General features: G+C 37.5%; 1 protein-coding gene across 1 annotated transcript; it reads left to right on the top strand.

The window, feature by feature from the left end:
- Positions 1-1779: 1779 nt before the first annotated feature.
- LOC149179589 (serine/threonine receptor-like kinase NFP) lies at positions 1780-4193 on the top strand. The gene has a single exon (XM_089415727.1). The coding sequence runs from the start codon at positions 1927-1929 to the stop codon at positions 3814-3816; it is 1890 nt and encodes a 629-aa protein (XP_089271853.1). The 5' UTR covers positions 1780-1926; the 3' UTR covers positions 3817-4193.
- The last annotated feature ends 20708 nt before the right edge of the window (positions 4194-24901 follow it).

Genomic DNA, 24901 nt, shown 5'->3' with positions numbered 1-24901 from the left:
TGGTGGGTAATCCTGTGCAATCAAAGTGGCCTAGGGGTTTTCCAGGTTGTTGAATCCATATATAGAGTCAAAAAACTAGTTTAAATAACACAAATCTCCATATATAGTCAAAAAATTACTTTAAATAACACAAATCAAGATTTCACTTCAAAATTTTCCACCAAATTCAAGCACCAAAAAATCGCACTAAAGACAACTGCAGAAAAGAGTTGTCTTTAAAAAATCTATTATTTGAATGGTTAGACATATTGAAAATCTTTCTTTTAAATTATCATTCATTAATATTTTTAATGTTAAATTCAAAAACATTTTGAAAATCTATTTTTAATTGTTATTATTATTTGAATGTAACTTCTAAAATATCAATAACAAAAAATTGTTTTCTAAATTATCATTCTTATACTAAATAATTGTTTTCTAAATTATCATTCTTATACTAAATAATAATAGATTTTTAAAAATATTCTAAAATATTTTTAAAAATTATTTTTAAATTATTATTTTTATTTTAATAATAAATTCATAAGAAACTAATATAAATATTTCCTAAATATTCTAAAATTTATTAGATTCAAATCATTATTATTTTCCAACCTACTTTGCTAGGTATGTTTTCATGACTTGGCATTACGCGGAATGTATGACTAATTCTGTACGGTGGAAAGGGGTCCTTGGTTTCGTTCAAGCATCCGCTCTGTCCAAGTTTCTTGTTCTGGGGAGTCAGAGCTCTTTTTATCTTTAGCATGCTTTTCTGCTTTTTAGTGTGTTTTTTTATTGGATGTAATTTAATTTATAGATAAAATGAATTTTTTTATGATCATTTTTTTTTTGTTAATTTTAATCTTATAGAGATTTTTATAAATTTGAGTTTAAGTTGTTTAATCTGTATAATTCATGCCCCAAAGGTTTTCAGGGCATTGAATCTATTTATGCATGCAAAAATGTATTTTAAATAACAAAAAATATTGAAATTGTATTGCCAAATTTTAGTTCAAAAAAAAAACTATTTCATGTATAAATTATGTCTTTTTCTTTTACTACTCATTTCCCTAAAATAATTGATAATTAGAAAGGGCTTTAAAAATTTCAAATTTAAAACATTTATTAAGTTTGAAAATTTATAATTTAAGATTGAAAAATTATTAACTTTTGAATGGACAAATCATCCACTGAAAAACAATTTACCCATCAAATTTTATCATAATTAAAAAAAATAATAATTTTAACCTTCAAAATTATTAACTTTTTAACCCACTTAAAAACAACAATTTGCCTATCAAATTTTATCATGATTAAAAATAATATAATTTTAACATTGAAAAATTATTAACTTTTTAATGTACAAATCACCCACTGAGAAACAATTTGATTAAAAATGAAATCAAAAGTCAAGAAACATGTCCTTCCAAGCTTCCCTGGTCTTTTCATATTCTCGTAAATGTCTTTGCTGTCCATTTCCTTTGGAATTTTACGACCCCTTTTCATACAACTCTGTGAATCTTCTTCACGAGTTTTGATGCCGTAGCTTACTTTTTGTTTTTCTCCTGTGACTTTTGAATGAGGATTCATGTCCATCCAGAAGAGCTTTCAAGCGTCCCAGCTGTATGCATATCATAACCAGAAATTCAAAATAGGACACCCACTATCCTACATTGACATCGACGCAGTTTTCCATTACGTCCACGAGCCGACATTGACATTGACAAATGATGCAGAAGTCTTTGGGTTTGTCTAGTCCACTTGCCGTATCAATAGGGCAAAATGCTTGGGCTCCAAGTTATCTAAAAGCTGCTTAAATTTCAGAGATGCCATCAATGCAGCAGCCTCCTATTAATACAGCATCACAGATTTCAGTTGCTGGTCAAGCTGAATCCTCTGTACCCACTTTCAATTTTGATAATTTTTAGGTCGTTGCAGTTCTCTTCCATGATGGGTAACAGACATCAGATACTGTTACTCCTCTGTTCTTTTCTTCTTCTTGTTGCTGTTAGAACAGAGGCCCAGGATTCCCAACCCAATATCACAGGCTACACCTGCTCCAACAGCTTATCGCCCTGTGAGACATATGTTTTTTATAGAGCCCAAGCTCCTGATTACCTTGCTCTCACAAATATCAGTGATTTATTTGCCACTCAAAGATTCAAAATAGCAGAAGCGAGTAACCTACCTTCTGATACTGTCTCTGTCATTGAAGGGCAGCCTTTGTTGGTTCCTATAACCTGTGGATGCATGAAGAACTACTCGCAGGCCAATATCACTTACACAATATTTAAGGACGACACTTTTTACCTGGTTTCAACTATAAAGTTTGAGAATTTGACAACATACCAGGCTGTAGAGGTTGCAAACCCTACCCTGGTACCCACAGACCTACAAATTGGGGTTTCAGTCATCTTCCCAATCAGATGCAAATGCCCATCAAAAGCCCAAGAGACCAAAGGGACCAAGATGCTCATAACATATGTTGTGCAACCAGGAGATACTCTGTCAAGTGTCACCCAGAAGTTTGGCGCAGAATCTCTGAACGGTATGATTTCAACCCTAGATCCTTATACTACAATTTTGATCCCCGTTTCTAAAAGGCCTAAGCTTGTTCAATCTCCGTCCTCATCCCCACCTGCATCTGCATTACCTCCTCCAGCTCCATCTCCAACGAATGTAGTAAATAACAGTACTTCTTCAGGAGGGGGCTCGCATACGGGTGTTATTGTAGGAGCTTCAGTGGGTGGGGCTGCTGCGCTTATTTGCATTGCTTTCTTCATTTTTTGGATATTGACGAGGAGGGGTCAGTCCAGTAAAAAAACTATGCATGAAGATCCGAAGTTGCCTTCTGATCTAAGCATCGGGTCCTTTGAGACAGCGAATACTAAAAATAGTCTTGTGACTAGCGTTTCTGACTACATTGACAAGCTAGTCCTGTATTCTATTGAAGATCTGCAGAAGGTAACTCAGAACTTCAGCCCTTTGTGCAATATAGAGGGCTCTGTTTACAGAGGTACCATACATGGGAAGGATTGTGCCATAAAGCTGATAAAAGGGAACATGTCCCAAGAGTTGAAGGTACTGCAGAAGGTCAGCCACACTAATTTGGTTAAGCTAGAGGGGATTTGCATCAGTCCTGAGGGCCAGTCTTGCTTGGTCTATGAGTACGTAGAAAATGGTTCTCTGAATTCCTGGCTTCATGATGCAGAATTTATTCAGGCCAAGAATGATTCCAGTTTGAGCGCTCCCTTACTCAAATGGAGAACTAGATTACAGATTGCTGCTGATATTGCTAATGGGCTTCAATATATTCATGAGCACACAACCCCTAGTGTTGTGCACAAGGATATTAAGAGTAGCAATATTCTGCTGGATGGCAAGTTTAGGGCTAAAATAGCAAATTTTGGCATGGCTAAATCTGGCATTAATGCTCTTACAAAACACATCGTAGGCACACAAGGATACATGGCTCCAGAATACCTTGCTGATGGACTGGTGTCCTCGAAGCTTGATGTGTTTGCATTTGGAGTTGTGTTGCTTGAGCTGATTTCTGGCAAAGAAGCCATAGTTCGAGAAGGGGGATTGCCACTAGCAGGAAAGGAGGGCTTACTTTGGACCCATATAAAACCTCTTCTAGAAGGAGAAGATAGAGAAGAGAATCTGAGACAATGGGTTGATGGAAATCTGCAGAATGATTATTCGATGGATAGTGTTCTTGGCCTTGCAACCATAGCTAGAGCATGTGTGGAAGAAGACCCAGGAGAGCGACCTCCCTTGGGAGAAATAGTTTACAGGCTTTCGATTCTGTTGGAGGCTTGTACAAACATCCCTTGAGAGTCCAACAAAGTTACTGGATGCTGATTTTGGCAGTTTTGCCACTTCTGCAATTGAACCCAAAATCAAATCTTTTTATGATGCAAACTAGATATCAGGTCCATCGTTTGCCTCATCTTCTACTGTCTTATTCTCAATGGTTAACCTGAATGTATGTGTTGTAATACCTTGATTTTGGCCGAGCTAGATATAAGGCCAAGTAAAATGTATGTATTGGTTTTTGGAATAAGTGTACTCGTTAGTAAGCGTTTCATTAAATGATGTTAGGTCATACAGCAAAGCCCCATTGTTAAGGAAACGCTACATATAAATGTGATGTAATGCAATGTATAAAGATAAATATCAGTTATTTTAAATATGGATTTATTATGAGCCAAGAGGGATCAAATGTTTTTAAGTGTAAATTTCTTTAGAGTGCAAATTATAATGCATTATTTTTCTTTGTTTAAATTGTATTTTTGAATGTTAAATAGAGTATATATAAGACTAAATAAAAGTTTTAACCATAAAAACTTAATTTTTTATGATATATACATAATTGTTTTTAAATGATATATAATATATACGAATCTACGTTAAAATATTTTACATCACATGTACATTGAGCCTTTTTAGCACGCAAATTAAAATGATGATTTTTTATCATTAATATATTTTTAAGTATATGTCACTATTTTATTTTTTTACTTCTATTTTTTTTTTTTTTATTATAGCCAATATTATTTTTCTATTTATAACATTATTTTATATTTTATATTTTATTTTAAAGGGGAATGGACATGCCGACAAACTTACACATCCACCTCATATTGTGTTGTAGAATAAGCCTCTCAACTCAACTAGAAATTACTCCTAAAGTGCAAAAATACACCAAATAGAGAAGATTGGAGAATATCATCTTCAAAATTAAATTACTAAAAAAATAAATAAATAAATAATAGAATAAATATTAATATCAATAATATTTTTATTTTTTTTGGTTATGCTATGAAACACATATTACATTACCCAGAAGCGGTGGTAGGACTCTTAGTGCTTTTAGGATCTATCATTTCAACCTACAAAGTATGAGGTGAAGAGGATTGTTCACATGAAAATATCCCCATAATGGGCAGTGTGTCAATTGGGAATAGAATTGGAGGTGTAATCTCAACACCTCCTTCTAGCATCTGGATCACTTGCTCATTTGGGGATGGGGACGTGCATGAAACTAAATACACTAGAGTCCCACTAAATATAATCTCTTAGCTATGACTTCCTCTTCTATTGACATATTTTCCTTTCTCAAACTCCCAAACTCACCCTTTTGCACTTGCCCATTTGGGGTAAAATAATTTGATAGATCCAATTTCTTTATTTTCTAAATCAATATTCTTTCTCTTGTACCATCTCCCTAATCAACATCCCATAACTATAAACATCACATCGATCAATGACAATACCATACGTTCTTGACCACATCTCTGGGGTAGGGCAAGCTTTTGTTCCTCCTTGAGTTATGGAGATGTAACTTTCCTCTTTATTGGACATTATGGCTAGACCTACATCTATAGAAAATTGGCATCAAGGAGAACGTTATGAGGGTTTATATCACAATGTAAAATTTTATTTCTACAATGGTGTGTAGGTATGCAATACCAGAAGTTGTACCAAATGCAATAAAGTACAACAATTTCCAATCCAGCTAATTTTTTGGATCTTCATGGACATATCTGTCGAGGGAACAATTAACCATGTATTCATAAACCAAAGCTCTTTTTGGATCCCTTGGAGCAATAACCCAAAAGTGCACCAGGTTAACATGTTGAGAAATCTAGGGCATTAGCATTAGGGGATTTCTCTTTCATTAGTGAATGCTTTTTAATTCTTTATATTAGTATCTTCTTCACATTAGATTATTAGTGTTATTTCTTCATCAAACAATAACCAATGCATGAACATAAATACACAAGAGACGCATCATGTAGGTTGTAAGACAGGGCCATACCTCTCACTCTTTGAGGAAAACCCACACAAATTCTTCTTACAGAGATTCTAATTGACAAATGCCAAGACCAAGACCCTTAACCTATTGGTCAATCCAAGACCCAGACACAAGTCCTCAACCTTCTTATCATTATTGAGATATTTATCACTACAAGATCTGCATCACTGCCTTTACACCGAGATCTTCATTACTGCTTAGACATCGAGAGGTTCACCACTGCCTTAACACCGAGATTTTTTTTATCACAGAGATGATACTTCAGTGTCATCAACAAACTGTAGATACAATGAGTTGTCATGTTGTCAATGAGACTTTACTGTCTTTTGATGTGATATCGAGATAGAGGTATTCTTCACTACAAGGTAGGCCGAGTCCTTTAATGAGATAGTCTATTCCTTTCGAACTACTGATCAAGGAAATCTGAACTTGATACTATGCTTATCTATATGAAATACAGATGGATTTGTATTCATGTTCACCGTGATTATACCCAACTTATTCATTGTTATTATCTGAATCTGATCCAAACTCTTCTCTACGTTCTGCATTGAGAATCTCAGGGATATGCTAGGTTTGTTATAGAGATCTGAAATGTTCCTTGTGATACCCATCCAAAACTTCAGAGAGAATGAAATTTTGAACTGTGTTGACCTCTGAAAATTTCAAAGATAGTCGAGTTGTTGACTATACTTCTGCGAAGATCATAACCATGTATTTATAGTAGTCTGTCCATAAATAAGCCGACTTGTATACATGAAGGAATGTGTCTTTTATTTGTGAGTCGACTTGTGTTCTTCCATACAGTTTGGAGGCCGACTTCAAGAGAGGGTTGTGCTTGTCTTTTGGAGGGTTGTTAGACACTTTAATAGACTTCATAGATATATTGACTCATGCTCAAGAAGATCTCTTCATAAATGACATTGACTCTTGGACTGAATGATAAATCCTAAAGCTCTTAATGGGAACCACTAACAAGTAAAATCTCTTGCTCATGAAACCCATGAAGCAAGGCATACAAAAATAATTTTATTTATTTCATTTCATCAATTTACAAAGATCATAATTACATTTATTATGAAGATCGAATCTAGTTACACTTTTCAACACTGCCTCTTAACTAGGGAGGTATTCATAATGGTACTTGGTCATTCTCAATCTAAATAATTTCTCATAAGAAGAATTCGGATTTGTAACTCATTTGTATAGCATCATACCAACCATCATTTATATAGCAAGGCCTTGACTAACAACTCTATCTCTCCATAAGATCAGAGCAAAATTTTGGTGATACAAATGATTTATAGACATACTCATTATTGTCCCTCTCAGAACATACCCCACTCAGGTTCTCTCAGGATATGCTCCATGAGGACTATTCTTTTCTTGGAATCCCCGGTCCCTAAAAGAATATCAGTCCCACATGACTACTCTTCCATGGGATCCTCTATCTCATCCCACAAGAGCATCAGATGCCAAATGATTACATAATCCTTTATTCTATCTTCTAAGGTGAAGCGCAAAATAACATGTTTATCGCTCCTTCTTATATGGGAGGTTTTATTCCTTTGATGTACCCATTCCTATCATAGAGGAATGTGCCTAAGTTTTCGGCCTAGAACTTTCTGAGTTTCCTTCAAGTAAGAAACTTATTCTCATGCTCCCTCTTAACCAGGGACCTATAGTAGCTCTAGAACACTTAGTTGCATGAATAGCTCCTTTCTTCGATGTCATGAATTTATTTTAAGGAGTCTTCAAATTTTGGGAACTTCTATATATAGGGCACAGATCATCCATCACTTTTGTCCATGAGTTAGTCATGTCCCTAACTCATCAGAAAGTAATCCATCAAATTTTCCGTCTGGATTTGCTTCATGTCATTCTTCTTTCATGCCATATTTCTGGAAGAGCATTACATCCTTCCATATGGTTTGTTTGGAATTCATTCACATATCTTCCCTTTTACAACTCTACATAAGCCCAAACAGATGTTAGTCAAAAAATAATCAATGTACACTTCAAATTAGAATTACCTTTGTGGTTATCTTTCACCATGACATATTCTTGTCAGTATCAGCATCCTGCGTGCAGGTTGACACTTCTCCCACATATGTTTAGTGTCAAGGGTCTCTATATTTTTGTTATGCTCTTAACCTGCAAAATGATACCCAAATACAGAATATGCGAAGAAAAGATACCCAGAACACAGAATAGCAATGATTTTATTATTCAGAGAGTAATGTTCACTTGCCTCTTCGAGGGGGCAACCTCCAGTAGAGCAGATCTCGACTACAAAATAAGACACGATGCTCCTCGCAGGGAGTCTCTATCCTTTATATATGACTCATACATGCAATACCATGGGCCAATACCATGGGTTTTATTAATACCATCTATCTAATACTACGGCCCATTTGCAACTAACTGTGGTCCCGCCATTAATTGCGGGTTAACCACTTACAAATATTAATATGGGCTTTATTGACTCTTGACTATGATGTGATCCCATGACATAAATAAGGGGGTTAGGGTGGGACCCTAACATGCCCTCCCCCTTAAGACTAGCCTTGTCCTCAAGGCTGAAGCTGCGGAAACTGCTGAAGAATAGTGGCTGGTTCCCAAGTTGCATCTTCCGGAGAGGTGTCTTTCCATTTGACGAGGACTTCCTTAATCATGCGGCCGCGCAGGTCCTTGTCTCGTGTGTCTAGAACCTGTTCGGGTTGAAGCCAGATTGACCCTTCTTCGTCCAATTCAGGTAGACTGGTTTGAACTCGGCAATTGTTTCCAATCACTTTCTTGAGGCACGATACATGGAAAACTGGATGGATTTTTGCAGTAGGTGGCAAAGCCAACTTGTAAGCCACTTCTCCAATGCACTGAAGTACTTGGTATGGTCCATAGAATTTTGGAGAGAGCTTTTGACACCCCTTGTCTTTGAGTGATGTTTGCTTATATGGTTGCAGCCTCAAAAAGACCTGATCCCCTTCTTGAAATTGGCGCTCTGAGCGATGCTGGTCGACCTGTTGCTTCATGCGGTTCTGAGCTTGATGAAGATTCTCTCTAAGATGGGCGAGCATGGTTGCGCGGTGTTGTAGGAGTTGATCCACTGCTTGTACTTTGGAGCACCCCTTGAGATAAGAAGTAGGGGAAGGCGGAAGTTGACCGTATACTGCTTCATAGGGAGTCATTTTGGTGGTGGCATGATAGTTGGTGTTATACCACCATTCAGCTAGAGATAACCACTGTACCCAAAGGTGTTGCTTTTCTGAAGTGAAACATCTAAGGTAGGTTTCTAGACATTTGTTGATGGCTTCAGTTTGACCATCCGTTTGCGGATGATAGGAAGTACTGAGTTTTAGTTGAGTGCCTTGTATCCTGAAAAGTTCCTGCCAAAAATTACTGGTGAAGATCGGGTCGCGATCGGACACAATAGAAGTGGGCATGCCATGCAATTTGAAAAGCTGATCCATGAAAGATTGAGCGACCAAAGTTGGTGTAAACGGATGGGGTAGGGCGCAGAAATGAGCATACTTTGACAGTCGGTACACAACCACCATGATGACTGACTCGTTCCCGGAATTTGGAAGACCTGTAATGAAATCCATAGAAACCTCCGTCCAAATTGATGTCGGAATGGGCAATGGTTGTAATGTGCCTGGTGTGTTGACGGTTTCACCTTTGTGGCGTTGACAGACATCGCATTCTGCTACGAAAGTAAGGATGTCCTTTTTCATGCCTGTCCAAAAAAATGATCTTCTGGTGCGAGCATACGTCTTCTGAAAGCCCGAATGTCCTGCAATGGGAGATGAGTGCAATTCTGCCAAATTGCGACTTTTGAGGGTGGATGTTGGTGCTATTACGACTCTGTCCCTGTAGCAAAGAATATCATCCTGCCACGAGTAGCCCTTGGTGGAATTTGGATCTACCTGCAATTGAGAAATGAGTTGGGATAGCCCGGGGTGTGAAAACCATTCCTTGCGAGCCTCTTCAATCCACTCTGGAATGGGGAGGGAAATTGCTAGCAAAGTACTTTCTTCCTCAAATTGGCGAGATAATGCATCTGCTACACTATAGTCTTTCCCTTTCTTGTAAATGATCTCATAATCATATCCCAGCATTTTGGCGAGCCATTTATTTTGTTGTGGGGAGGATAGGCGTTGCTCCAAAAAATATTTAAGACTGTGATGATCTGTGCGGATTTGAAAACATCGCCCTAATAAGTAAGGTCGCCAGGTCTCGACTGCATGTAAGATGGCCATCATTTCTTTTTCGTAGGTAGATTGGCCCAGATTCCTCCCACTTAGTTGTTGGCTTGTGAAGGCCAAAGGTCGCCCTTCCTGCATTAAGACCGCCCCAATACCTGTCCCCGAAGCATCACATTCAATGACAAAGGATTTGGTGAAGTCAGGTAGTGCTAAGACTGGAGTGGAACACATGGCGTTTTTGAGAGCGGTAAATGCCTGTTGTGCTTCCTCATTCCAGAAGAAGGAAATTTTTTTTAGGAGTTGAGTGAGGGGCTTCGCTATGCGGCCATAGTTGCGGACAAATTTACGATAATAGCCTGTGAGACCCAAAAATCCTCTCAAGCTCTTCAAGGTCTTAGGTTGAGGCCATTCTTGCATTGCCTGGATCTTTTTGGGGTCCACCTTGACACCTTCACGCCCCACAATGTGGCCCAAATACTCAACTTCTTCCATGCCAAACGAACACTTGGACATCTTGACAAATAATTTATGCTTGCGAAGCAGTTGCAAGAGTAGATCTACATGCTGAAGATGTGCAGCCCAAGTGCCACTATAGATGAGGATGTCATCGAAGAAGACAAGGACAAATTTCCTGAGATATGGTTTGAGAATGTGATTCATAAGGCTCTGAAAAGTAGAGGGGGCATTACAAAGACCAAATGGCATGACCAGGAACTCATAATGGCCTTCATGAGTTCTGAAAGCAGTCTTGGGAATGTCGACTTCCTTCATGCGAATTTGGTGGTAGCATGAGCGAAGATCCAACTTAGTGAAGAATTGAGCCCCATTGAGTTCGTCCAGCAAATCGTCAACCACCGGGATGGGAAATTTATCTTTGATTGTCAAATTATTGAGGGCCCTGAAGTCGAGACACATCCGCCACTCCCCATCTTTCTTGAGCACCATGACCACTGGGGATGAATAAGGACTAATGCTGGGACGAATGACACCTGCTTCCAAAAGTTCCTTGATTATTTTTTCTATTTCATTCTTTTGGGTGAACGGATATCTGTATGGCTGCACATTTGGGGGTTGGGCCCCTAGAACCAAGGTGATGCTATGATCATGTTCCCCTCGCGAGGGTGGAAGCTCATGAGGCTTGTCAAAGACCGGTAGATGGTTATTTAAAATCTGTTGCATCTCAGGATGAATTGGCAGAGACTTGGTTTCGACGACCTGGATGGCATTAAATTGAGCTACCACTCCATGATGGCCCTTTTTTAACAATTTTTCCATCCTATGCGAGCTGATGATAGAGGGGGCTCCCGCCTGGAGTCCACGGAGGGTATGTGTGGAGTTGTTCTGCTTAAAACTCATATATAACTCCTGGAAATCCATTGTGATTGGCCCAAGAGTGCAGAGCCATTCAGCACCGAGGACAATGTCGCAACCCCCCATGTGTATGGCAAACATGTGGGTTTTCAACTGATAATCCCCCATTTGAAGTTTGACATTTTCACAGCGGCCTTCACATTTCATTGTGCCCCCATCCACAATTTGGACTTGGAAGTTAGAAACTGCTCGTACAAAACAATGCACTGCTTCTGCGACTTTTTGATGGATGAAATTATGTGTACTTCCACTATCAATCAAGACTACTACTAGGCGATGTTTAAGAAAACCTCTGATTTTGAGAGTTTGAGGGGAAGAAATCCCTGCCAATGCATGCAACGAAATAACTGGTTCGTCAGAGACATTGTCCTTTTGGTTGTCTTCTTCTAGCGCCTCATGTTCCTCAAGTGGTGGATCTTCCTCTGTTGAGCTGTAGTCCGTGGCATCTATTTGAAAAAATTTGGGCTCCTTGCATTTATGACCTGGGGAGTATTTTTCATCACAGTAGTAACATAGTCCTTGCTTTCTTCTTTCGGCCATTTCTGCAGGAGACACCTTTTGGACCTTAAGTGTTTGAGTCGTGTTGTGAGCTTGTGGGGGGCGACCTTTAGTGGAGAAATTTGGGCGTCTGTATTTGGCTGCTAATGCACGTTCCACGTTACGGGCTACCTTGCAAGCCTTTGTCCATGTGGGAGGGTGGTGCAGTAAGACTTGAGCTTTGATGGCTTCTTTAAGACCGCTGATAAAACATTCCGTGTAGAACACATCTGAGAGACCCCAAGTGCGGAAGGCTAAGGCTTCAAAAGTTGTAATATATTCATCCACTGTACCCGTCTGTCGGAGCTTAGTAAGACGACCCAAAAAAGAGGTTTCCTGTTCAAAGCGGTCTTGAAGAGCTTTTGTAAATTGGGTCCAAGTTCTCAAAGGTCCATTGCAACATTGATGCCATTCCCACCATTGCCACCTTTCATTGTCCAAGTACATGCTCCCCAATATAAGCTGAGTCGCATTAGCTAAGATGCGATTCAGTTTGAAATACTGCTCCATTTGTGCTATCCATGCTGACGGGTGAGAACCATCAAATTTATGCATATCCAACTTGGGAGGTCGCTGACTGGGTTGTTGGTGGGTGTGCCAGACGTGAGGAGAGTGGCTAGACTCACCCTCATTGTATTCATTGGCATTATATGCCTCCTCGTGGGCTTGCTCCTTGCCCTTCAGGATTAATTGCTGGACCTGGATACATAGTCCGTTAAGCTGATTGGTGAGGGATTGCATGGATTCTTCAAGTTTGTCCATCCTTTCATTTGCCATTTCTTGGGCTCTAGTTTCTACCATACACCAACCGGATGAACAATTGGGACCGCTTAAAAAATTTTCACTAATAATTGAATGGTACCACCGTGCTCAGCTCGTCGTCCTGATTCTGATGGGCTAGATCACCAATAAGCGCCCTGGAAGATCTCAGACTTTTTTTTTTTTTTGAAAACTCCTAACGGAGTTTTACTCCTTCCTGATCAATACTGCAGTCGCCAAATCCTCAAAATGTCAACGCGGCCAAAAGTCCTGTGAAAATTATACCCCGGTATAGGAACCCTTCATAACAACTCCGATCTGGTGGATCTGAGAGATCTGAATGGCAGATCGGATAGCTCTGGGCGGCGGAACAGACTGCTGCTGCGGATTGGCTGGATCTAATAGATCGGAATGACTGATCTGCGAACTCGAGACTGCGGGACTGATGTCTGTTGTTGCTACTGCACTCCTTTGCACAAGCGGATCTGATATAGATGATGTGCGATCCCCCGATAGAAAAGGGAACTATGGTCTTGAGGAGTGTCAGGTGCTACAGATCGCAATATACATAAGGGTCTGGCAGTAGTACTCGGCCCAATGGTTCAGGGCTCTAACTAAGGAGGATCTACCGTACCCTTAGCCGTACAACCCAACTACCCTATCGTACGGGCAAGTAATCTCTCCGAGTGCTGTTCTCGGTGTACTGTAGCCACAAGACGGCCAATGGTTTATCTATGGCGAGGTTTCAAGGGAGCCTAGGGGGCTTCCGATATACCCAGAGGGTACGTGGAAGACAGTCCGTGCGCGGTTCTGTCTAATGCGCTACTACTCGAAGGGGTACCCACAGGGGTTACAAGGGAGTCCAACAGACGTGACCGCCTCTTGTATTTCCTGCGTGCATGCCTCCCCAAATCCGCAGGTTTATGCGCTCAACGACAGATCCCGTGGTTTAAAGACGCCGGAACACGTCTCTAGCCGAATTTTTTTTTTGCTAAGAATTGGAGATCCCACCGGCCCTGGAAAGTGCTCTGATACCACTTGTTATGCTCTTAACCTGCAAAATGATACCCAAATACAGAATATGCGAAGAAAAGATACCCAGAACACAAAATAGCAATGATTTTATTATTCAGAGAGTAATGTTCACTTGCCTCTTCGAGGGGGCAACCTCCAATAGAGCAGAGCTCGACTACAAAATAAGACACGATGCTCCTCGCAGGGAGTCTCTATCCTTTATATATGACTCATACATGCAATACCATGGGCCAATACCGTGGGTTTTATTAATACCATCTATCTAATACTACGACCCATTTGCAACTAACTGTGGTCCCGTCACTAATTGCGGGTTAATCACTTACAAATATTAATATGGGCTTTATTGACTCTTGACTATGACGTGATCCCATGACATAAATAAGGGGGTTAGGGTGGGACCCTAACAATTTTTCCGATTTCCATCAGAGTCTTCACATCCTTCTGGGAGATCTTCTAGTCAAATATTCTTGGACTTTGGATGTTGAATTCCTTCTTCCTTTGTTGCATATTATCACACTCTCTTCCTATTGCGTAATTCCCAGGGACTCCCAATTAGAGCTCGTCAATTGTAATCAACCACCTTATACTTTATGTGAGGACATATTATGTTGATTTCATCTAGTGTGACTCATGCCTTCCAACATTCTTTCATAGGAGGAGATTCCTTTCCTTTGATCATGCTTCTCAAAATAGAAGTACTGATCCTTGTTGCCTGCAACCATACGACATGACTTTATGATATTAAATACAAGCTTACATACCTCATTTTACCTTTAGGTCATCTAGGCTTCTTTCAACAGCTTCCTTGATTGAAAAGATCTTCAACCCCTTGATCTGCTTCATCTCTTATGTCACCATACCATCATCCCCTGAAATTGTCCTAGATGACTTCTTCCTTTGATATTCTAATGAGGTCACCAAGAGCTATATCCTTCAAAGTTGACTACCATAGATTTTGTTCCAGTGGTCCTTCATTTTTCCCTGTGGTGATGTCACGAGCTCTTGCTTCTAATGCTTCTCTTCCTTGGACTTTCTTCTTTCGGCCTTCTTCACTTCTTTGGTGAAATGGACTTTTTCTCTATTCTTTTTTTTATTTTCCTTCTTAACCTAAGGACAATCTTTCCTGTAATGATCATAGTCTTTGCATTCATAGCATTTAATCTCAGCTATGCTCTTCTTTCATAATTTTCCAAAATTCCTTTCCTTCCAGCAAGTGTTTAAGTTCTTAACCTTCAACACTTTTGCCTTCAACTTGTCTTCTTCTATTTTGCATAGAAATCACAGGTTGTTGAATGAGGTAACTTTCTTATCCCATGGATATTTGTTATCTTGATTATCAATTAGTGTATTATAGATCAATGATGATTATCTTCTTTCCTAGATCTTGTAGATGAGATCTTATGAAGATATCCTTCATCCTTTGATATCTTTACTTTTGTGTAGATCAGATTTAATTCATGTGACCTTCTTTATCGTACCTTTAGAGAATGAGTTTATCATATGCATCCTCTTGATGTCTCCAATATTGCTATATGAGGGGATCTTTCATAAGTATCCATTTCCATGAATTCAGAGGAGACCTTTTGATATGTTCAATGACTTCAACTTTTATAGGACTATGTCTACCCTCCTTCTTCATGCAAGGGATTTCGATGACCCATCCAATTTATAGATCTCCTTTCAAATACGAAGTCATTTTATCAAATTGATTAATAAATGAAAGATACTTACTTGACAAGTGAAAATGAAATCTTCACCTTGATCACTTTGATGATGGTTGAAGAAGATGTATTAGTGCTCCCTCTTGGATGATCTTCTTCCAAATGAAGAATCCTTTCTTCAATAGTGAAGGTTGCTTCTTTTGATGAGAATGATTTGTTGCTTCCTTGGATGAAATTCTTCAAGGTCGAGGAGAGAATCCTTGCTTACTTTATAACCTTGAAAATTATGACAATGCCTTCTTGCCTTCAACATACTTCGACTTCTCTTGTAGTGTATATCAAAAATGCTTCTAGGGTTTTGACATTTTCCAAGATGATGTGATCTTCATCTTTAAAATTCCTTAGAACTTATCTTGCCTTGTAGACAACTTGATGAGGGTCTTTGTGGCCTTTTGATGACGACTATAGAAACAAAGGCTCTTGTTGTTATAGATTGATTCTTTGATCTAGGGTCTGGTTCTTCAATGTAGATCTTGATATTTTGATTTGATAAGCTTCAACTTGCTTTGATGCCCTTTTTGAAACTTGATCCTTGAATGTCTCTTTGATTAGATGCCTTTCCTTTGACTTCAACGCCTTAGCACTGATACCATGTTGAGAAATCTAGGGCATTAGCATTAGGGTATTTCTCTTTCGTTAGTGACTACTTGTGAATGATTTTTACTTGTTTAGATTAGTATCTTCTTCACGTTAGATTATTAGTGTTCCTTCTTCATAAAATAGTAACCAATGCATGAACATAAATACACAAGAGACACATCATATAGGCTATAAGCCAGGGCCAAAACCTCTCACTCTTTGAGAGGAAAACCCACACAAATTCTTCTTATAGAGATTCCAATTGATGAATGCCAAGACCAAGACCCTTAACCTATTAGCCACTCCAAGACCTAGACACAAGTCCTCAACCTTCTTATCATTATTGAGATCTTTATCACTGCAAGATCTGCATCACTGCCTTGATACTGAGATATTCATTACTGCTTAGACACCAAGAGCTTCACCATTGCCTTGACACTGATGGTTTTTTTTTATCACTGAGATGATACTTCAATGTCAACAAACTGTAGATACAACAAAATGTCATGTTGTCAATGAGACCTTATTGTCTTCTGATGTGATACCAAGATAAGGTATTCTTCACTGTAAGGTAGGTTGAGTCATTTAATGAGATAGTCTATTCCTTTCGAACTACTAATCAAGGAAATCCAAACTTGATATTATGCTTATCCATTCGAAATACAGAGGGATGTGTATTCTTATTCTCTGTGATTATACCCAACCTATTCATTGTGCTCATCTGAATATGATCTGAACTCTTCTCTGCCTTATCCATCGAGAATCTCACAGATTGCTAGGTCTGTTATATATATCTAAAATGTTCCATGTGATATCAATATGAAATATTAGAGAGAATTGAATTCTGAACTATGTTGACCTCCGAAAATTTCAGAGATAGCCGAGTTGTTGACTGTACTTTTGCAAAGATCATAGCCACGTATTTATAGTAGTCTTCCCATAAATAAGTCGACCGGTATACATGAAGGGATGTGTCTTTTATTTGTGAACTGACTTGTGTTCTTCCATACATTTTGGGGGCCGACTTCAAGAGAGGAATGTGCTTGTCTTTTGGAGGGTTGTTAGACATTTTAATAGACCTCATAGATATATTGACTCATGCTCAAGAAGATGTCTTCATAAATAACATTGACTCTTTGACTTAATGATAAATCCTAAAGCTCTCAATGGGAGCCACTAACAAATAAAATCTCTTGCTCATGAAACTCATGAAGCAAGGATACAAAAATAATTTTATTTCTTTCATTTCATCATTTACAAAGATCATAATTACATGTCATTATGAAGACCGAACCTAGTTACACTTTTCAACATAACATAATAGGTCCTCCCCACTATAGCCACTTCCACAATGAATTTTTGTTCACTATGCTTTGATTCATCAAAAATCTTGATAATTATTAGCAACCACCCAAAAGCTTGCCCTTATAAACTGTTCCAAAACTTCCTTTTCCAAGCTAGTCAACTAAATTGTTTGTGTAAGCTCTGATCTATATAAAAATATCTAGCCAGTACCTGTGAGGAATAATAATGTAATAAATTCTCCACATAGGGAGGCGCAGAGTCGAGAGGGTCCATAAACTCTAGAATGGTCTGCCCCTCATCACTGGAAACTCTCTCACAACAACATTGACAACATATCGCTACACAAGAAACCACTACTATGATAAAAGAACCACACTATGTGGAAAACGTTGATGCAAATAATGTTAAACAATGTAATTATGAGAACATGGATTCTAATTAAATATATGTATTAGTAATTAATAGTATTAAATAGAAATAATTTCTTGCCATTATTCCTAAATCCATCCTTGGTTCAATTGAGATTCCTTTACGAGAGGAAACCTAAATCGTTAATAGAAATTGTGAAGTGGTAAAATAAAAATAAGTTTTGGGTATTCTCACCAGAGAAATTACACTTACAAACATCATTAAATCTACAAATACAACTAAATTCATAATTATGCAGATTAGAATAATTAGAATAAAAACTATAACCAAAACCAAAATCAAAATCGTTAAAGTAACATTTTCCTCTGGTGTATACACTAGATTGATAATCATCCTGTAAAGGCCATGTGATTTGGAATCTTGTTTGTTGGAGGTGAGAAAAATTCTCATCGGTGCTAATGTTTTGGGTTTTATCAATTAGAATTATTATCAGAGATGAGGTGCACCATCGAAGGTTGATATTGGGTGAAGAATAAAAGAAGAAATAGTTGGTTTCTTTGCATTGAAGCCAACTATAAGGAGGAGGGCAAACTACATGTTAAAACACTCCCAAAAATAAATTACTCTCATAAGAGTGCTATAGATAGATTATGTGAAAACAACAGCCAATTTATATTTATAAATACAATAAAAGAAAATTGTAATATGCAAAGAAAACAAGCAAACAATCTACTATGAAACTTAATTTCCCATAATTAAATACATTTAAAATAATACCTTAATACTCAATCAATCAATAGTCACCAAAAACATACATCTCAAATCAATACAATATGCAAAGCAAACAATCCACTATACAAATTATTTGCCCATAATTAAGGATATTTAAAATAATATCTTAATACCCAATCAATCAATTCATAGTCACCAAAAACATATGTCTCAAATTAATAGTTAAAGTTATTTCCAAATGGATGACCATGCAACTTAATCTCCCATAATTCTTCCTTTACCAAGATTAGAGAAATTAATTACATTTGGAATACTTATGATACAAAATCTTGATTACAATATACTTTGTATTCCGGGAAATTGATTACATTTATAATGCTTCTAAGAAATTAATAATATTTAAAATTATTCTATAAAACAATCATAGCTTTTAGTTTCTATTAAAATAAATTTAATGGAAACCCAATAGCGTACAACGAAAATGAAAAGTGTTGGCATATCATGAAATGAGAGCATCCTGAAATATATCATCTAGTTTCTTAATTTTCAAGTCATTTGTGACAATTACGTTTGAAATGCTTCTAGTAAATTCAAAGTATTTAAAATACTTCTATAATAAAATCCAGGGATTAATTTATATTAAAAGAAATTTAATGGAAACCCCATAATGTACTGCGAAAATGAAAAGTGGGGCATATTATGAAATGAGGGCATTGTAGAATATATTATCTAGTTTCTTAATTTTCCAGTCATTTTTTTTTGCAACAAGTTAAACATTGTATGTGTTTGTTTTGGTGGACAAGGATATTTTCTGTGTCCAAGGTTCTACCAAAAAAATTAGAATATATAACTTTTGGGGATATTGGATGTGGTTATTTTATGTCAAAGTTTCGATCAAAAGTTGAACAATCTCACTAAAATTGAAACAACCAAAATCGATACATGTTATTTTTGAGAAGTTATACTTCGACCTGGGCTACTATCATAACTGATGTGGTTATTTTATGTCAAATATTCTAACCAAAAGTTGAATGATTTCAGTAAAATTGAAACAACCAAAAAAATACATGCTATCTTTGAGAAGTTATATTTCAACTTGGGCTACTATCATAACGATACCTTACATTTTGTGGGAATAGATAGGATTAAGTTATTTAATTTATTTTCAAACAAATGAGATATATGGATTGAGATGCAAAAATACTTTGACAAAGTGATACCCTTATGACTATACTCATCATTTGCTAGGGAAACATTATGCGAGTCACTCAACCTCGTAAATACAACATGTATTTATAGGCATTAATCAAGTTCATGGACCTCGTACATATACAACAAGTACTTACAACAATTAATGTCCAAACCCTTGGGATATTTTTGTGCTACACGTCACGACACTAATAACAAAACATACCAGGATTTGATCAATAGCCACTCTGATAAACACTAATAACAAAACATACCAGGATTTGATCAATAGCCACTCTGATAAAATAGCATAACCCTCATTTCTAAATCTCAACAATCTTGAGCTTAGTCTATTCTTGGGTTCTTTTGGGCAGAGAAAATTTTAAGGATGGAAATTTATCTTAAAGTTTAAAAACCTTGGCCAATCCCACTAGTCCATAATATGAAATCTATAAAATGTTTGGAGATATTTTTGTAAAAATATTCAAATTTATAATATTTTTATATAGCCTATATATAATTTTTTTGGCGATTTTTAGGGTAAAATAATTTTATTCTATAAAATTTGGGCGAATCATTTTTACAAAAAAATGGAAATTAACGAATCTTATTTTTGGAAAAAGTATAGAAAATTAGCCCATGGGCGAATATTAGCCCCTAAAATTTTCCCTGCTTTTGGGGATGGTGACGGTAAGAACCACGTCCTCCATCTCCTCGTTGAGATACTCAACATTAGCATTAGAATGTAGTCAAAGCTTCCTCAAGTATCCCACCCACGACTGTTCGCCTTTGCGACACCTCTCTACTAGATGCTACTACCATCTTATTCTGTGAGCTTATCTACAAAACATGACCATCCTATATGATAATCTCCTTTTCATCCTTTTTTCCCCTTCACACATCACAAAAATAAAATTAGTTAAAATCACACAGTCAAAACTGAAGAAGCTTGCACTCGTCTTCCTCCACACTGTAAATTGCAGTTACTCGCAGAGAATTTTCATCATTGTCCCTATCTCCAGCGAAGTAAACGAGACTTGAACCCTTTACGAATGAAGGGATGAAAATAGTGTAAAATATTTCTACATGTCACTTTTTTACTTGACAGAGACAACGAAATTACAACACATGGATTGGTTGGGTTGAATAGTGTTTGCCTAACCCAACCCCGCAAAGAAAACACTTTGGTGTAATAAGATCATGTTAAATGTATGATAATTTTTTGGAATAGTGGATACCCATCAATAAAGGTTACAATAAAGGTTCCATTAATTGATGCTATTTCAAATAGAAAATGGTTATATGATACAAGTTAGTAATAAAAGTAAAAATGGTTATAAGATATAAGTTAGTAATAAAAGTAAAAATGTGGTTATACAAAAAGTTGTTTTTATTTTTATTTTTATTTTGAAAAAGTAATAGGTCATTATTAATTAAAGTTTTATTAATGAATGTTATTTTATATGATAAGTGGTTAAATAAAATAATTTGTAATAAATATAAAATGTGATTATGGTGTAATATGCTATAAAGATAAAAATGCACTTATTCTAGGTGAAAATGTTTATGTTTTTATATTAAAAAGTTCAATTAATTAATATTATTTTAAACAGTAAATGTAAAAATGTTTGTGTCTTTTATAATAAAAATAAAGTACAGGATAATTTAAATAAATAATGAGGGAAGTGTTGGGGCTCAAAGTCACACTATTGTGCTGTAATGTAGAGCCTGTGAACATCTAAATCCGATTTTATTTTATTGTTTTTAGTTTCGTTTTATGCTGGAAAATCTGTGTATGAAAGCACCAAAATGTTATTTAATTCTTCCAAGTGCATTTCTGCATATTCTCAATTTTAAGCATTATTTCATTTTAGTTTTGGTGTAAAGTTTCAACAAGAGAAAATAAATATATAGAGAACATATTTCAACAAGTTAAATCAGGTTTTGTTTTGTATTTTCATGAATTTTGTTTTTGCTGTAAAATTATGTATGAAAATACTACCATTTTGTAAAATGTTGTTGGGCATAATTTCCACATGTTTTCAGGTTAGAGCATTCATATACCTTGGGTTTGACATAGGGTTTTGATGAGAAATTAGAAAATGTGAAGAATATATTTCACCAAACTAAGATGAGCAATTAAGAATTCATTCTTAGCCTACTAATATCAAAGGAACAACTAAGCAATTAAGAATTCAGCTATAAGAAACACAGTAATTTGAATTTATGCCATTTCATTTAACCCATGTGAAAGTCACTAAAATAACAAATATACTCCATGAAATCTTGATAAATTCCTCAAAAATTAAAGAAAACAATCTTACATATTCATAATTCTCTTTAATTCAAACAATTACATTCATATTCCATATAACATCAGGTTTACAACATGATCTGCCATGAAAAACTTATGCAATTGTATTAATATTGAGCAAAATTCAAATTACAAGGTGGGTTTTCAGAATTACATGAAAAGAAGCATTGACAGCCCAAGACATACTTCAGAATTCCTCCCTTACAACAACTTCAAAATGTCCCAACAATTTCAAAATGTTTTTGATAGAGTTTCCTTACATCAGAATTTTTCCTCCATTTTTACATCAAAATGAGGCCGATATAGGCTCTCAAGTATCAACACAAACAACTATTTGTATTAAATAACCACTAGGAATCTTTACAAAACTGCCAATTATTTTCTAACTAACTTCTTCTAGAAAATTCCATAAACGTGTCAGTTGTAGGGTGGGTCCCATCTACCTTGGCTATAGTGGGCCTCTTCCTCTCTTCCTTCCTTATGTGTTGACTTAGAGGTGCACATAGTTTGGCTAGGGAACCATTGGGGTCCACCTTGGTTGTGCCAATCACGGTGGTTGAGGTCATGTATGTTATTGTTGTGTTAGTCTAAAACTGGACTTGCCTCCATAGGTGATGTTGTGGCATAACTTCTCCAACTTGGGATGGAGCATGGGGCCTTTGAGTAGACAATCTGTAAAGGTCCATCAACAACTTCCATTATTTTCCAAAAATAATGTCACATGTTTGTGCATCTAAAATGAGTCCATATATCCCGGATGCGGGTGGTGACTTGGCGAGATAGGCAGGTGTCGGAAGGGGCACGTCACGTGGGCAGTCGGAAGCCCGGACATGCCACGACACACCCGACCGCAGAGACAATAAAGGCGATGGGAGGCTCCGCATACTCAGCTTCAATGCTGGGTTTATGGCTGGTTCAGTGGGCATTCATTGTGCATCTGAGTTCGAGGCAAATGGCGCTCGTTATTTACGCTCCCCTGGTCGCCTGGATTCATTCCTGCAAGAATTCCGAGCAGACGTTGGCAGAGGAGGAACATTCCCTGGTTCAGAGCACAAATACTCCGTGGGATTCTGGTCCGAAGGTTAATTTGACAATGCAGAGGGAGAGGCCCAGGATGAGCAGTCGTAGGGGAGGTTCTAGGGGCCGCTCTGCCACCCAGCGCCCAGTCAATTCGCCCTCCTCCTCGGCGGAAATTGCTTATGAGCACATCAGAGGCTCGAACAGACCTGTTGGACGCGGCACTGTGCGTGGGTGGGGAGAAATTCCAGAATGCGGGCATTTGGAGCACCCGGCTGTTCGTTATCGAATTCCTTGTACGCTGGAAAACAATACTCTTATCGTTTCAGTCATGGTGGAACACTGCAATAACCACAGAGGGCCTCTGGACAATTTGGGCGTGCCAGTGGTCGATATGCAGGTTCCCGCGGTCGATATGCGGAGGCCTACCCAAAATTACTCACCCCCAGCAACTCAAGCGGAGGAAGCAGGCCCTAGTGAGCCGGTTCAGAGGACGCTGCGCTCGGAAATGGGGGTCTCGCAAAAGCTCAAAGGGCAGGCGAAGGATATGGAGGTCTCGCAGAAGCTCAAAGGACCGGCGAAGGAGGAGCCCCATACAACCGATGAGGACTAATTCCGCTGTCAATCCGTTCACTGCTGCCAGGAAAGCAACTCTTTGTTTGCCTCTCAAGCTCTATGTCGATTTACTGCTCTCTTTGTCTATCTGTCTATGTGTCATCCATGTCGGATTTTGTGTCCACCGTGTCAGTCAATGTGTCCATTGTGTCGGTTTGTCAATCCACCGTGTCAGTTCACATATCCATTGTGGCGGTTTACAGGCTTACTGTGTCGATTCAATTTTGTAATGATGCTACTCAGAAGGGTCTTTCATGGAGTCAATCTCGCTGGATATGCAGGGCCACGGCCCTGGTGTAATTTTGCTGTAATTTTTGTTTTTTGTAATATAAATTAGCCTAGTCTTACAGAGAAAAAAAATAAAAAAAAATGAGTCCATATAAATTTGTGACTGCAACATAATCAACTTGACCCTGTTCTTTGAAAATGGTCTTCAAAATAAACAAGAGTTCAAAATAGTTTGCATCCATATTCACTATACCTTTTTATTGAAGAGGGTGGTCTTCTTCCATGAAACCTTTCTGATAATTCCTCATTTCCATCAAACTCTTCATTAGAGACTCCTTGGGATATATATCTCCATTTCCATCAAAGAGTAGTGGGAACTTCTTATTTTGTAGAATTCCACATCTATTTTTTAAGCTTTGCACCACTTTTAAGAGTACCCCTGCTTTCTTATCCACTTACGTTACCAATTTTTTCTTCCCTCTTATTTGGTTAGCTCTTGAAAGTAACTTTTATCTATCAAGTTATTCCTTTGTAATATCCTCCTTAGACATATGATTCAGGAAGTTTACTATTGCTTCAGCCTTGGCAAGGAATTCTCTTATATTGTTCTTTATTATGTTCATCTCCCTGTGATCCCTTTTGACAACATCTGTCTCCTCCTGTAACAACTACATATGCTCCTAATTTTTATCCACCATTTTAATTATTTTGTCCCAAATTATTGTCCTAGCAGCTTTAAATGAAGATTTTCTTAGGTGTTTTCTCCTTAGTACCTCCAATTCTACTCCAATTTTTTGATACTCCTCCTGCTTCAGATATAACTCCATTTTTTTGAATTCCAATTCACCTTCCTTTTTCTTCAATTCTTGCTCTCGATTAGAGAGCAAAGCCTATAACTTCTTAGCATCCTCTGAAATTACCATAGATTCAACCTGCTTAGCATGAGTGTCAGGTGTTTGGTGAGACTGAGATGTCTCCCTTGTTTTCTCTCTCATCCCTTGAATTTGTGCCTCTAGTAGCCTTATCTAATCCATATACTCATTGTTCTTTGTTCTCATATCACGCAACTTCTCCTTCAACTCCTAATTTTCCCTCTGTGCTAGTGCAAGTTCATCTTTCTGCA

Source organism: Pinus tabuliformis, chromosome 3_2, assembly GCF_031772625.1.
Source record: "Pinus tabuliformis cultivar Carrire ecotype Pingquan chromosome 3_2, CPIR1, whole genome shotgun sequence".
In the NCBI taxonomy this organism is placed as follows: Eukaryota; Viridiplantae; Streptophyta; class Pinopsida; order Pinales; family Pinaceae; genus Pinus; species Pinus tabuliformis.
The sequence above is the reverse complement of the archived record's forward strand: the minus strand, read 5'-3'. Positions and strand labels throughout refer to the sequence as shown.